This window comes from Nelusetta ayraudi, unplaced genomic scaffold, assembly GCF_046127955.1.
Source record: "Nelusetta ayraudi isolate G7.1 ecotype Tasmania unplaced genomic scaffold, CSIRO-AGI_Nayr_v1 ptg000048l, whole genome shotgun sequence".
Taxonomy (NCBI): Eukaryota; Metazoa; Chordata; class Actinopteri; order Tetraodontiformes; family Monacanthidae; genus Nelusetta; species Nelusetta ayraudi.
In genome coordinates this window covers 17030946-17041976 of record NW_027466098.1, presented here as the reverse complement: position 1 = coordinate 17041976, position 11031 = coordinate 17030946, and the positions used below count along the sequence as shown (strand labels likewise).

General features: G+C 43.2%; 1 protein-coding gene across 3 annotated transcripts; it reads left to right on the top strand.

Moving 5' to 3' along the window:
• Positions 1–1716: 1716 nt before the first annotated feature.
• LOC142895590 (high affinity cationic amino acid transporter 1-like) lies at positions 1717–10890 on the top strand. 3 transcript variants are annotated; one of them, XM_076036771.1, is made up of 12 exons: positions 1717–1832; positions 5103–5514; positions 5600–5758; positions 5884–6055; positions 6150–6283; positions 6377–6599; positions 7196–7332; positions 7538–7640; positions 8367–8548; positions 8629–8780; positions 9097–9205; positions 9325–10890. In XM_076036771.1, the coding sequence occupies exons 2-12, from the start codon at positions 5145–5147 to the stop codon at positions 9483–9485; spliced, it is 1902 nt and encodes a 633-aa protein (XP_075892886.1). In that variant the 5' UTR covers positions 1717–1832; positions 5103–5144; the 3' UTR covers positions 9486–10890. The 3 variants fall into 3 exon arrangements, with proteins under 3 accessions (XP_075892886.1, XP_075892884.1, XP_075892885.1); XM_076036769.1 differs by lacking the exon at positions 7196–7332 and adding an exon at positions 6729–6868; XM_076036770.1 differs by lacking the exons at positions 1717–1832; positions 7196–7332 and adding exons at positions 4525–4775; positions 6729–6868.
• The last annotated feature ends 141 nt before the right edge of the window (positions 10891–11031 follow it).

Sequence of the window (11031 nt, the reverse complement as noted above, 5' to 3'; positions counted from 1 at the left end):
ACAGTTTCCAAACAGTGAGTCATTTCCTTGCAACCTGAGAAATATAATGATTGTCAGGTGTTGATATGCAGTTTATAGACACCGGCAGCATGTGACTGTCTATGTGAAACGGTGCAGCTATTGGCCCAAGAGGAGACAGTTAATATTCCGCGTTATTCATCTCTATGCAGAACACTTTCACAGGGGACCCAAAGTGTTGCCCATTCTCCATCGCACGCTGTAATTTAGTGAAGTCTCCCGACATCTTACATCTATTCAACCCTCATTTGTTACAGCTTGAATGAAAAGTGTCAGTCCTTTAACCCCCCCGAGTGTGTGAGCTGCCAAACACTAGATATGGCATTGTGAAGAATACCCCCTCATTTCTCACATCTGAGGGTTGTTAAGTTGTTAAGCCGGAAGAGGATACACAATGCGCCGCAAGCGTAACGTATCTACGCGTGAGCGAAATCTTATATTTTCGGGCAAACATTCCTTAACCCTCCATCTCTCGGTCCCACGGGAAGCGCATTAGTCTCAAAATCACCGTCGAACACCGGCCCCTATTTATCAAGGCAACGTGCAATTGGCCCACAGGGTGGGCAGCACTCAACCATAAATCTGGAAATGTCAGCTAAGGCGGCGAACAGCACTTCTTGTACCAATTATGTCTCTGTACTTTGATATATGTAGCGGTTAAAGCAAGAAGGAAGTCATGAAGCTGCACATACAGTATATGCAGATCTCCACAGTAACTACTTCAGTTTTTTGTTTTGTTTTTACTACTGTTCACATGTGACCTCTTGCTTTTGTTTACTTTATGCTCTGAGGTAAAGTCTTTGCACTGATCAGTTTTTAACCACGGTGGTTCTTCTTAGGCCACGGAGTGCTACTGAAATAAGGATTAGGTCATCATGGTCTCACAGCAACGGCCAGCCAGCCACTACTTTATAGTAAATGTCAAATTTGCGGTGACCTGACGTCCATCCACCTTCTATCACCACGGCACCAACAACAAGAGACAAATATTTTAAGATAGTGGTCTGTCTATCTATCTATCTATCTATCTATCCATTCATACTGGGCGACAATATGGCACAGTGGTTCCATGCCAGGGACCGTTCTGTGTGGAGTTTGCATGTTTTTCCCTGTGTCTGCGTGGGTTCTCTCCGGGTTCTCCGGCTACCTCCCACAGTCCATAAACATGAATGTAAGGTGAATTGGGAACTCTGAATTGTCCATATGCGAACGGCTGTTTGTCTCTATGTGGCCCTGCGATGAACTGGCGACTTGTCCAGGGTCTACCCAGGGTCTACCCAGGGTGTACCCAGGGTGTACCCAGGGTGTACCCTGTCTTCGCCCAATGACCCTGAGCTCAGCGGGTATTGAAAATGGATGGATGGATATTCTCACACCTAGAGACACTTTGGAGTTGCCACTCAACCTGGACCTGCATGTCGTCAAAGCCAGTGGTGTAACTGGGAGAAGATGCAAATTCAGAAGTTGGTCTTTTTCTAACAGTGCCAGCAGAATTGCCTCAAAATACCTGGATAGCGGCACATTGTGTTACCCACCGTCACCGCCTGAGCTGAAGTCGCTGCCTTGAAAGTGAATGGGCATTTCTTTGCCAAGACCGCCATCTTGCGGTAACAGCTCGTCGTTACAAAAAAAAGGGAGGGGGGGGGGGCGTTTTCGTGTCCTCAGACTGAAGCAAGCAAGGCGGAAACTCCATGCGAGGAGCTAGTAGTTCACGTCCTCGTTTTATCTTCCAGCTGTGGGGCGGCTGACATCATGGGAGTTCGGTGCTGAGTGAGGGAGCCAGCTGCGTGGGTTTGGTGTCGCTGCGGAAAAAGGTAAGACTTTCCCACACGTTCGATGAACACTCAGAAACTCTGTCGAGACGCCTCGAAGCCGGGGGAGCAAAACGTCGACGCGGCTTCCCCCGAGAAAGGCAGAGTCAGGTCGGCGCACATGGCGGCGGCTTTGAAAGACAGACGATTCAATGAAGCGACCTCAGACCGTTCCCTTTCGACCGTGTTCGCTTTGGCCGATTAATAACAGCGCAGAATTACCTCGCCGACAACGCGGAGATGCTACAGAAGAAGAAGAAGAAGAAGAAGAAGAAGAAGAAGAAGACTTTGTAGTCACAAGAAGTTTTGACATTTTTATCGTGGCATGTCTGCTCGCATGTATCTATTCTACTGTTAGGATCGTTTTTTCACGCGCGCTTTACTGTGTGTGTGTGTGTGCGCGCGCGCGCGTGCGTTTGTGTGTGGACGGTGTTAAAACGAGTCTTACTACTTAGTCTTAGTACTGTTCATTCAAAGTCAGGGACGTAAATAGAGGGGCGGGGTTGTTTGCGCGCCCTCCCCCCTTTACAGGCGGGGGTTTCTGAGTTCCTATCTGAGATATCAACACAACGTGGACTTATTTCTACGTAAAGAAAAAGAAAAATAGATGTTTCCCTCCAGGCTTTCCTTTCTGATCACCTACTCAAGTGGCTCCTCTGTCTCACTCTAATTTGAATCAACACACGGCATTAATCAAACAATATGGACGCACCCGTGGCAGTGCACGTTGTGGGAAAAAAACAAAAACAAAAAACAAAAAAAAACCGTAAGAACTGGTTTCTGCACGACTTCCTGCTGTAGAAACAACACGACCTCCTTCTTCAAAAACGTGGTTATTAGCTGTCAATTAGTCACGGTGTTGACACCTTTGAGAGATTGATAGCAGTTTTTGTTCATCAAAATATGGCCGATTATTTATATATATATATGTATATATATAATGTAAACACTGGAGGTTTGAGGCAGCATCATGGTAGCGTGCCATCTGAGCTTTAACAGGGCGCCTTTTTTTGACGTTGACATTGGCAATAATAGGATAAACGATCCTGTTATTGCCTGTGAAGTGTGTGCGTCTTATTCTAAAGTATAACATCCCAAAAGCGCTAGAAAAAGTAGTTTGTGTCAGTGTTTATAAAGCAGGCTACCGGCACAATTTCTTTTGGTCCCTATTAATGTTCAAGTTTTATTTGTTGGTTGTTGTTGTTGTTTTATTGACTTTAAAACGTCTGTTAATCATGATTTGGATCATTTTGTCTGTGAAGCTCTTGAAATTTGCAAAAGCCGTTGTCCCCCACATCGTTTCCGTTGTGTTGTTGATGTTGTTATTGTCGTTGTTACATTCTGTTCTTTGTAGCTGTGCTGCTACAAGGTCAATGTGGCTCACAAGGTGTCACCAACACGCAAATCTTGTTTTGCTTGCACAAGCTGCCTGCTTTACGATCTCCGTCATATGGCCTCTGGTTTGATCCCTCCCCACGAATACCACTTGGGCAGGTGGGCTTTTTGTAGTGCCTCTAAATAGCTCTCTCATGCCAGGTGGAAGCATGGCGGTCCCGTGTAACTCACTGCTGTTGTGTTCTTCAAGTGGAAAACGTGATCACAGATTTGCAAAAAAAAAAAGAAAATTAAATGACAAACTGAAAATCATTTATTATGCTACATTTATGGTGGCATTGCTGTCCCCATTATGTTTGCCGCTCTTTTTCAAAGGTTTAAAATTTAGCCAACACAGATAAACTGGTCCAATTGCAATGTTGCTTTGTTTTGTTTCTTCATTGATTCTTGGCAATACAATAGAATGGGTCTTCTATGTGGTGAATTCAAGGCTGCAGCTGGAGCTGTGCTCTGCAGTTATCTGCCAACTTGTATGAATTTGTACTTTTGCTGATTGTATCGCCTTTGCCTTCTTATATCTCAAAACACAATGTCCAAGCTAACATTGAATGAGCGCAGGTATTTTCCCCAAAGGTCACATAGTACTGAACATGTGACTGAGTACGAAAGCAAATTAACGCAGATGGCCTCTTTGTGTCAGAAGCAGGTGGCGAGGCCACTGATTGGCTGAGGAGTGGGCCGGGTCCTATCCTGCCCACCTTCCTTTTTTAGCTGCAGCAAAGCATGTCACATCTCATGCAAGTTTCCAAGCCGCTGGCTGTTGGCGGCGATGTGCCAAATGATCTTGTTGCACAACATATAAGGACTTGTTGTTGTTTAATGTTGTGCCTTTCACTCTAAACTATTACAGATATTTTTCTATTATAATATATGGAATTATTTACCTCTGGCAGGTTCACTTATGGTTATTTTAATTTTTTTTTTGTGTGTGTCTAAGTCTTATTTTTTTGGCATGATTGTTAAAGGAAACATTTGGCCCAGCGGAAACTTTGACTCCATATTCAGGTCATGGTAACCTGCACTGGCCATTCAAAGGTATCAAGTTCAAACTTTCACGGGCATTATTGGCTGAATCTTCTCTTCGGTTACTAGAGTTTTCTCTTGTCACACCAACAATTGTAAAGGCTGTAGAATTAACGGTGTTTACATTTAGAAGATTAACAAAATATATATTTATATTTATATATATTTATTTTCAAGATTTTATTTGGCAAATGATGTGATACAGATCAGACTTATGATCAGCTCCAGAAAAAAAATATGTTGTGTATTTTTCTTAAAAATATAACAACAAAAAAAACTCTTTGTTTGCTGTCTTAAGATTTCAACAAATGCCCTTTTTTTGGCTGCATGTGCCAGGCCATGTGTCACTGTTCTATTTGTGAGCTCGGCTCGTGAATGGTCTAGGTGACATCTGCGTCACATGTCAAACAGTACTTGTAAATATCTGGCTCAGCTCTATTCTTCTCAACCTGACTGGAAATTAGTTGATAGCTGCTCTCTGGGGAAAGTTGCTGCAGGACTTCTTCAGGACGACAAAAGAATCCTTGCGTAAGTAGGGACAAAGTAGGGCTGTTCTTTTTAACAATGTTGTAATAAATGGGAAGCGAAGGCATTGGTTAGATGTTTTTTTTTTTAATATTGCTCTTCTGAATATAACAAAATCTGCAAACGTGTTGCTTTTGTATCTCCTGCCGCTCTGCTTTTATTTACAGTAACGTTTGTCAACTCGGTAACCTTGAAAACATTGCTTAAAGTTGACATCCATGCTTTTATTTGTGACTTAATTTGCACAGCTATTTTGTAGTGTAATCATTAGCCACGCTTTCTTTCTGTCTGTCTGTCTGTCTGCCTGCCTGCCTGCCTGTGTGTTTGCAGGTCACCCCGTCAGTTAAAGCTTCTGGTGCGCCGCGCTAGAAGATGATTGCGGCAACGTTAAAGAGCATCGGGGCGCAGCTCCTGCGGGTCAAAGTTGTGGACTGCAGCACTGAGGAGTCCCACTTCTCCCGATGCCTCAACACGTTCGATCTGGTGGCCCTGGGCGTGGGCAGCACGCTGGGTGCCGGCGTGTATGTCTTGGCAGGGGCGGTCGCCCGGGACAGCTCGGGACCCGCTATCGTCCTCTCCTTCTTCATCGCTGCCTTGGCCTCGGTGCTGGCTGGTCTGTGCTACGCCGAGTTTGGTGCCCGAGTACCCAAGACCGGCTCAGCGTACCTCTACAGCTACGTGACGGTCGGCGAGTTGTGGGCTTTTATCACCGGCTGGAACCTCATCCTCTCCTATGTCATTGGTAAGACCCTTTGGAATATTGCTAAGCGGATGGATTTTTCACTTGATGGTTTGTGTTTTTACGTGAATGCCTGCCTCTTATGCAGGAACTTCAAGTGTGGCCAGAGCTTGGAGTGCGACCTTCGATGAGCTGATAGGACGGCACATCGAAGACTTCTGCCGACGGTACATGACGATGAACGCACCGGGAATCCTGGCAGAGTACCCAGACATATTTGCCGTCTTCATCATATTCATTCTTACAGGTGAGGATTTGTTGTCTGATCTGTTCTGTTCTAACTTAAAAAAAAAAAATCAAATACATAATAATAATACATTTAAAAAAGTGTTTTAGTGTTTTAATTTCTATGTTCTCTGTTCCCTCTTGCAGGACTTCTTGCATTCGGAGTAAAGGAGTCTGCTTTTGTGAATAAAATATTTACCTGCATTAATGTGCTGGTGCTGGTCTTTGTGGTCATCGCTGGCCTGGTCAAGGGAAACATACAGAACTGGAGGGTCGTCCCTGAAGACGTTCTCAATGCCACCACTAACTTGGACCTCAAGTGAGTTACTCGAAGAGCTTATTGCCACAATGCTTTTGGCCAAATCCTCCAATCCTCCAATCCATCCTAATGTTTTACTTCTTTGAACTTTTAGTATTACCTATCCCTTGATACCGGAGGAAAGCCTCGGTGTCGGTGGCTTCATGCCCTTTGGCTGGACGGGAGTCTTGTCCGGTGCTGCCACCTGTTTTTACGCCTTCATTGGATTTGACTGCATTGCCACCACAGGTAAAAAAAAAAAAAAAATTAGAAACGCGTGAAAACAGACGGATGTACGTGTCAGTGCCAACTTCCTCACACCCTCTGTTTGTGTTTACTCAGGAGAAGAAGTGAAGAATCCCCAGAGGGCTATTCCTTTTGGCATCGTAGCGTCGCTTCTCATTTGCTTCGTGGCATATTTCAGCGTTTCCGCCGCCCTCACTGTGATGATGCCCTACTACATGCTGGACAAGAACAGTCCGCTGCCGGTGGCGTTCAAATACGTGGGCTGGGAGGGAGCGACGTACGCAGTGGCCATTGGCTCTCTATGTGCCTTGTCGACAAGGTAGAAGACTCTCCTGCTGGCTTTTTGGCATGGGATTTTAATTGGCTTTAAATTGTCTGCTTTTCACGCAAAGAAAGGATTACATATGATATACCTGCATGGCATGCTTTTTGTCTCTCCCCAAACTAGTTTATTAGGCTCCATGTTCCCAATGCCCAGAGTGATATGGGCCATGGCAAAAGATGGCCTGATCTTCAGATTTTTGGCTAAAATCAACACGCGAACCAAATCCCCTGTAACAGCCACAATAATCTCAGGTGTCGCGGCAGGTGAGGTTCCCAATCTTAATTTACTAATCTTCTACTAACCCGTCAACGCTCCTGTCAAAACCCCACAGGCCTGGTTTGGTGCACATGACCTCAACTAAAGCACTTCATAAAAACAATTTACAGTTTTAACACCAGAAAAAGGTCAAATCTTTACCATCTGGTACAGAATGTAATGAAAGCATCCTGACCAGGGAATGTTGATAATGTGAGTCAGGACAATGGAGTGGAAAGGTCTTTTTGTGGCCCTGTGCAAAACTTTTCTTCCAAGTTTTAAATTCTCTGCCTCCTCCTCTTCCTCCTCTTCTTCCTCCTTCATCTTCGGCTTAGTCTCCTCGGCTCCATGTTTCCACTTCCACGTATTATCTTTGCTATGGCTCGAGATGGCCTGCTCTTCTCGTTTCTGGCACGTGTCAGCGAGAGGAAGACCCCCATCATCGCCACCATGATGGCAGGGCTCTTGTCTGGTACGTAGCTGAGGCAGAGGCCGGTGATGCTAACTGAAGGAGGATTGTAGCTTATGTTTTCAGAGTTATTAACAAATGGGTCAGTGCAATATGTCTATTTTGAAAATATGAATATCTGTCTTAAGTTTTATTTGTATTTCTACACAGTGAGGTCAGCTTTGAAGAGTCTTGTATGTTGAACACGCTGCTTTTCCTCTGTCTGCAGCTGTCATGGCCTTTTTATTCGACTTGAAGGACCTGGTCGACCTGATGTCCATCGGCACTTTGCTGGCCTATTCACTGGTGGCTGCTTGTGTGCTGGTTCTAAGGTATGGTTTACTCCTGGCATGACGATTACAGTTCAAGTTAAACAAGGAAGTTCACACATGTTAAACTGTTATAACCGTGCCAGTGGCCCTGGTCACAGAACCAATAATCCACACAAGAGCTGCAGTTGTGTTTATCTTCCCATCTCTGACAAATGGAGTTGAAATATGCCTTGGGCCAGATTTCATGCGTGCCCAGGCGAATCCAGGCTTGCCACTGACTCGGGTCATTCCCTCACTAGCTGCGTTCCCATTACACCTAGAATTGCGCAAAAACTAAATATCGCGATAAAAAAACAAACAAATTTTAAATATCGCTATAAGGTTTTGACGGAGAAGGAGACGGAATGTTTTTTACAAGTGATCAAAGACAAATTTCCATTCTTGACAACAAACAAACGTAAATAAACAAAAGCAAACGTAATCCACCATTTAGTGAAAACACCTGTAAATCGCAATTCTTCTTTGTCGAAATTAAAAAAAAAAAAAAAACTTTTTTTTTTTTGGCGAAAAACTGTCATGGAATCGCAGCTACTGATAGTTTGCTACGTAGCGATTTCCTGCCTCAATAAAAATGTCTTGTTCGATATTCTGCTCTTCTCTATGAATTCATGCGAGGTCACGGTGTCCTCGAACTCGGTCAGGTTTCAGTATAAAAGCCCATCTGGTATGAAAGCGTCATTGTGTTTCTAAATTGTGTTTTTTGACTGTTTGTTCTGTCATCTGCAGGTACCAACCTGAGAACTCCGTCGTGGCCTATGAGATGGCCAACACTGGGGACGAGCATGAAGACTCCAATACTGAGATGCTGCCGGACGACCGGTTCAGCATCAAAAACCTACTTTGTCCTTCAAACACAGAGCCTTCCCCTCAGTCCGGCTCTGTTGTCAATATCTGCACAAGTGTACTCGGTAGGTGAAAGTCCAGGAAGACGTGGCTAAGGTTACTGAAACTGTACTGACAGAGACGTCCTGATCTGTCCCCGCTGCAGGCGTCTTGGTGTTTGCCTTCAGCATCGTAGCTGTTCAAGGACGGCTGCAGACCTGGGCCGTGTCCGTCCTCTGCGTTATCTCTCTGCTCTGTCTAATTCTCACTGTGGTTGTTTGGAGACAGCCGCAGAGCAAGGCCAAGCTTGCCTTCAAGGTAAAGTCTTGTCCTTTCTTTGTATATTTTCTCACAGTCTGTGCAAACCTTCACACAAAAAAGATGTGGGTGAAAGGATGACTTTCTGCAGTAGCACTTTCTTTTTTTGTGTTTTCCTTGTGGATGCCACCTCTGACCTTTCATCTGTCAAATAGAAGAAGACAGACGAGTTAAAATCAAATCATATGATAAGTTAACAACAATAAAATGCTTTTTTCTACTTTTTTTCTTTTCAGTTGCATTTTGTCTTTGCCTTTGCTCTGCAAACATAATGCACAAATAGTCTGGTTTGATGGGCCGTCCTTTCTCCTCACAGGTTCCCCTGCTGCCCTTCCTGCCTGTTGCAAGCTTGTTTATCAACGTCTACCTGATGATGCAGCTTGACAGGGGAACTTGGATGCGATTTGCCCTCTGGATGGCCATAGGTACATCAACAGTTTTGGCCACTGATACGGCATCGTCTGTCTTTTCCGTCAGTGTGTAGGAGAGGGTGGAGTTTTTTTGTTTTTTTTAATCCAACACTGTTTTAATTATGTTTTTGCAGGTTTCCTTATCTACTTCAGCTACGGAATTCGCAACAGCTCTGAGGCAGATTTGAACAGGTCCGGCACGCCTGCCTGCACGATAAAGGGCGAGCCTATGGTCACAGAGAAGGCGGCCTTTCTTCGTAATTCGCAAAATCCGGACGATGATTTAGAAGCTTAAAGAAGCGGGAGTTGCATTTGATGGACGTTTTCTACACAACACTTTAAACAGAGTTTTAATCCCTCGTTTCTGGTAAAAATAAATAAATAAAAAAAATAAAAAAAAAAGCGGGAAGACCTAAAAACTTTATGAAAGGCAAAGCTTTTATGACTTCAGTCTTGGAAACAATTTTATTGTAAAAAATTTAAATCTACACAAAGTTTTGTTTTTTCTTTTTTCTTTATGCTTTCTTTATACTTTATAGTTTCACTATCGTCGACTTCACTGAGTGCATTAACTGCCGCGGAAGGTACAAGGTTTCTAAAACACATATTGTCCGTTAACTAATTTTCAGCCTTTTCTGTGTGTTCATTTTTGTAAATAATGTAAATTACCACTACTTTGAGACCTGAGATGATTTAATTCAGACAGAACAGCAACTTTTTGTGCACATCTGAATTCCTTCAGATGTTTTAAAAGATTGTCACTTTTGGTGTGGGAGCGGGGGGGAGGTATGAGGTCAGGAAGCAAAATGTCTAGTGTCATAATTTTGAAGTCTTCATATTGACTTACGTTTGGAATTGGCAAGCAGCATCTCTCAAACTGAAACAAGATATTTTCACATCGTAGGCTTTTAAAATGGCTTCTTTAAATGAGGCGCCACGATGGCCTTCTGCAGACCGAGAGTGCACTGCTATTAAATTAATGTTGTCTCCTGTTACGTTTATGCCAAGTTGAGTTTGAATGAGTTTCCGTTTATGGTTTTTATACATTTTAAAGTAAATTATTATAAGCTCATGGAATTTTACAAAAATATTTTTGAATATAATGAGAAATTTTAACCGTGTGGAATTATTTATTTATTTTTTAATTCACAAACATCCAACCAATTTGTGCAATCTCTGAGATACATAAATTGTTCTGCTGTTACCTATGGCATTAAGAAGTCCGTCTAGGGCAGTGCATTACTCCGTGTAACGGATTCTGCCGTGTGCACATGCCCAAGGTTTCCCAACACATTAACCAAATGCTTTGTTTATGTTTCTGAAATTCATGAAACATGTTTTATTGTAAATAAACCCAGCTTGCGGTTTTCTTTTTCCTTTTTTCTTTTTTTTTTTTGTTTATTTTTGCAGTTTGGAGTGCGGTACTGAACGCTTGGTTTGTCTGACCTTGCAGTCAAATCGACCTTGGCTGTTGGCATATTGAGTATAGCAAATGCCACTGGTTCAAGCACCGGCTCCGATTTTGAAACCGGTTTCTGTTTGGTGGAAAAGAGGAACATGTCCTTATTCAAGGAGTTGATATGTTTTGTAAAACTTGAAGAACTGGGGGAAAGGTTCTTTGCTCAGCACGTTTCAATCTTGGTTGGAATATTGGATTGTTTGTATATGTTGTTATAAATTAAATTCTGCTGAATAATGAATCTTTGATTTTCAGACGTCTGACTCATTTTCTTTAACGTATTCTGATCCTCTTTTTTTTTTTTTGGCCTTATGAGAAGAAACTATTAAGTGTGCGTGCGTGTGGAATTTCCTTTCCTCACAACTATTGTCATACGATGAGG

Coding starts and splice junctions, on each gene's coding strand:
- LOC142895590 (XM_076036769.1), top strand. CDS start 5,145: ATGATTGCGGCAACGTTAAAGAGCATCGGGGCGCAGCTCCTGCGGGTC. Junction 5,515..5,599: donor CATCCTCTCCTATGTCATTG/GTAAGACCCTTT, acceptor CCTCTTATGCAG/GAACTTCAAGTGTGGCCAGA. Junction 6,056..6,149: donor ACCACTAACTTGGACCTCAA/GTGAGTTACTCG, acceptor TTGAACTTTTAG/TATTACCTATCCCTTGATAC.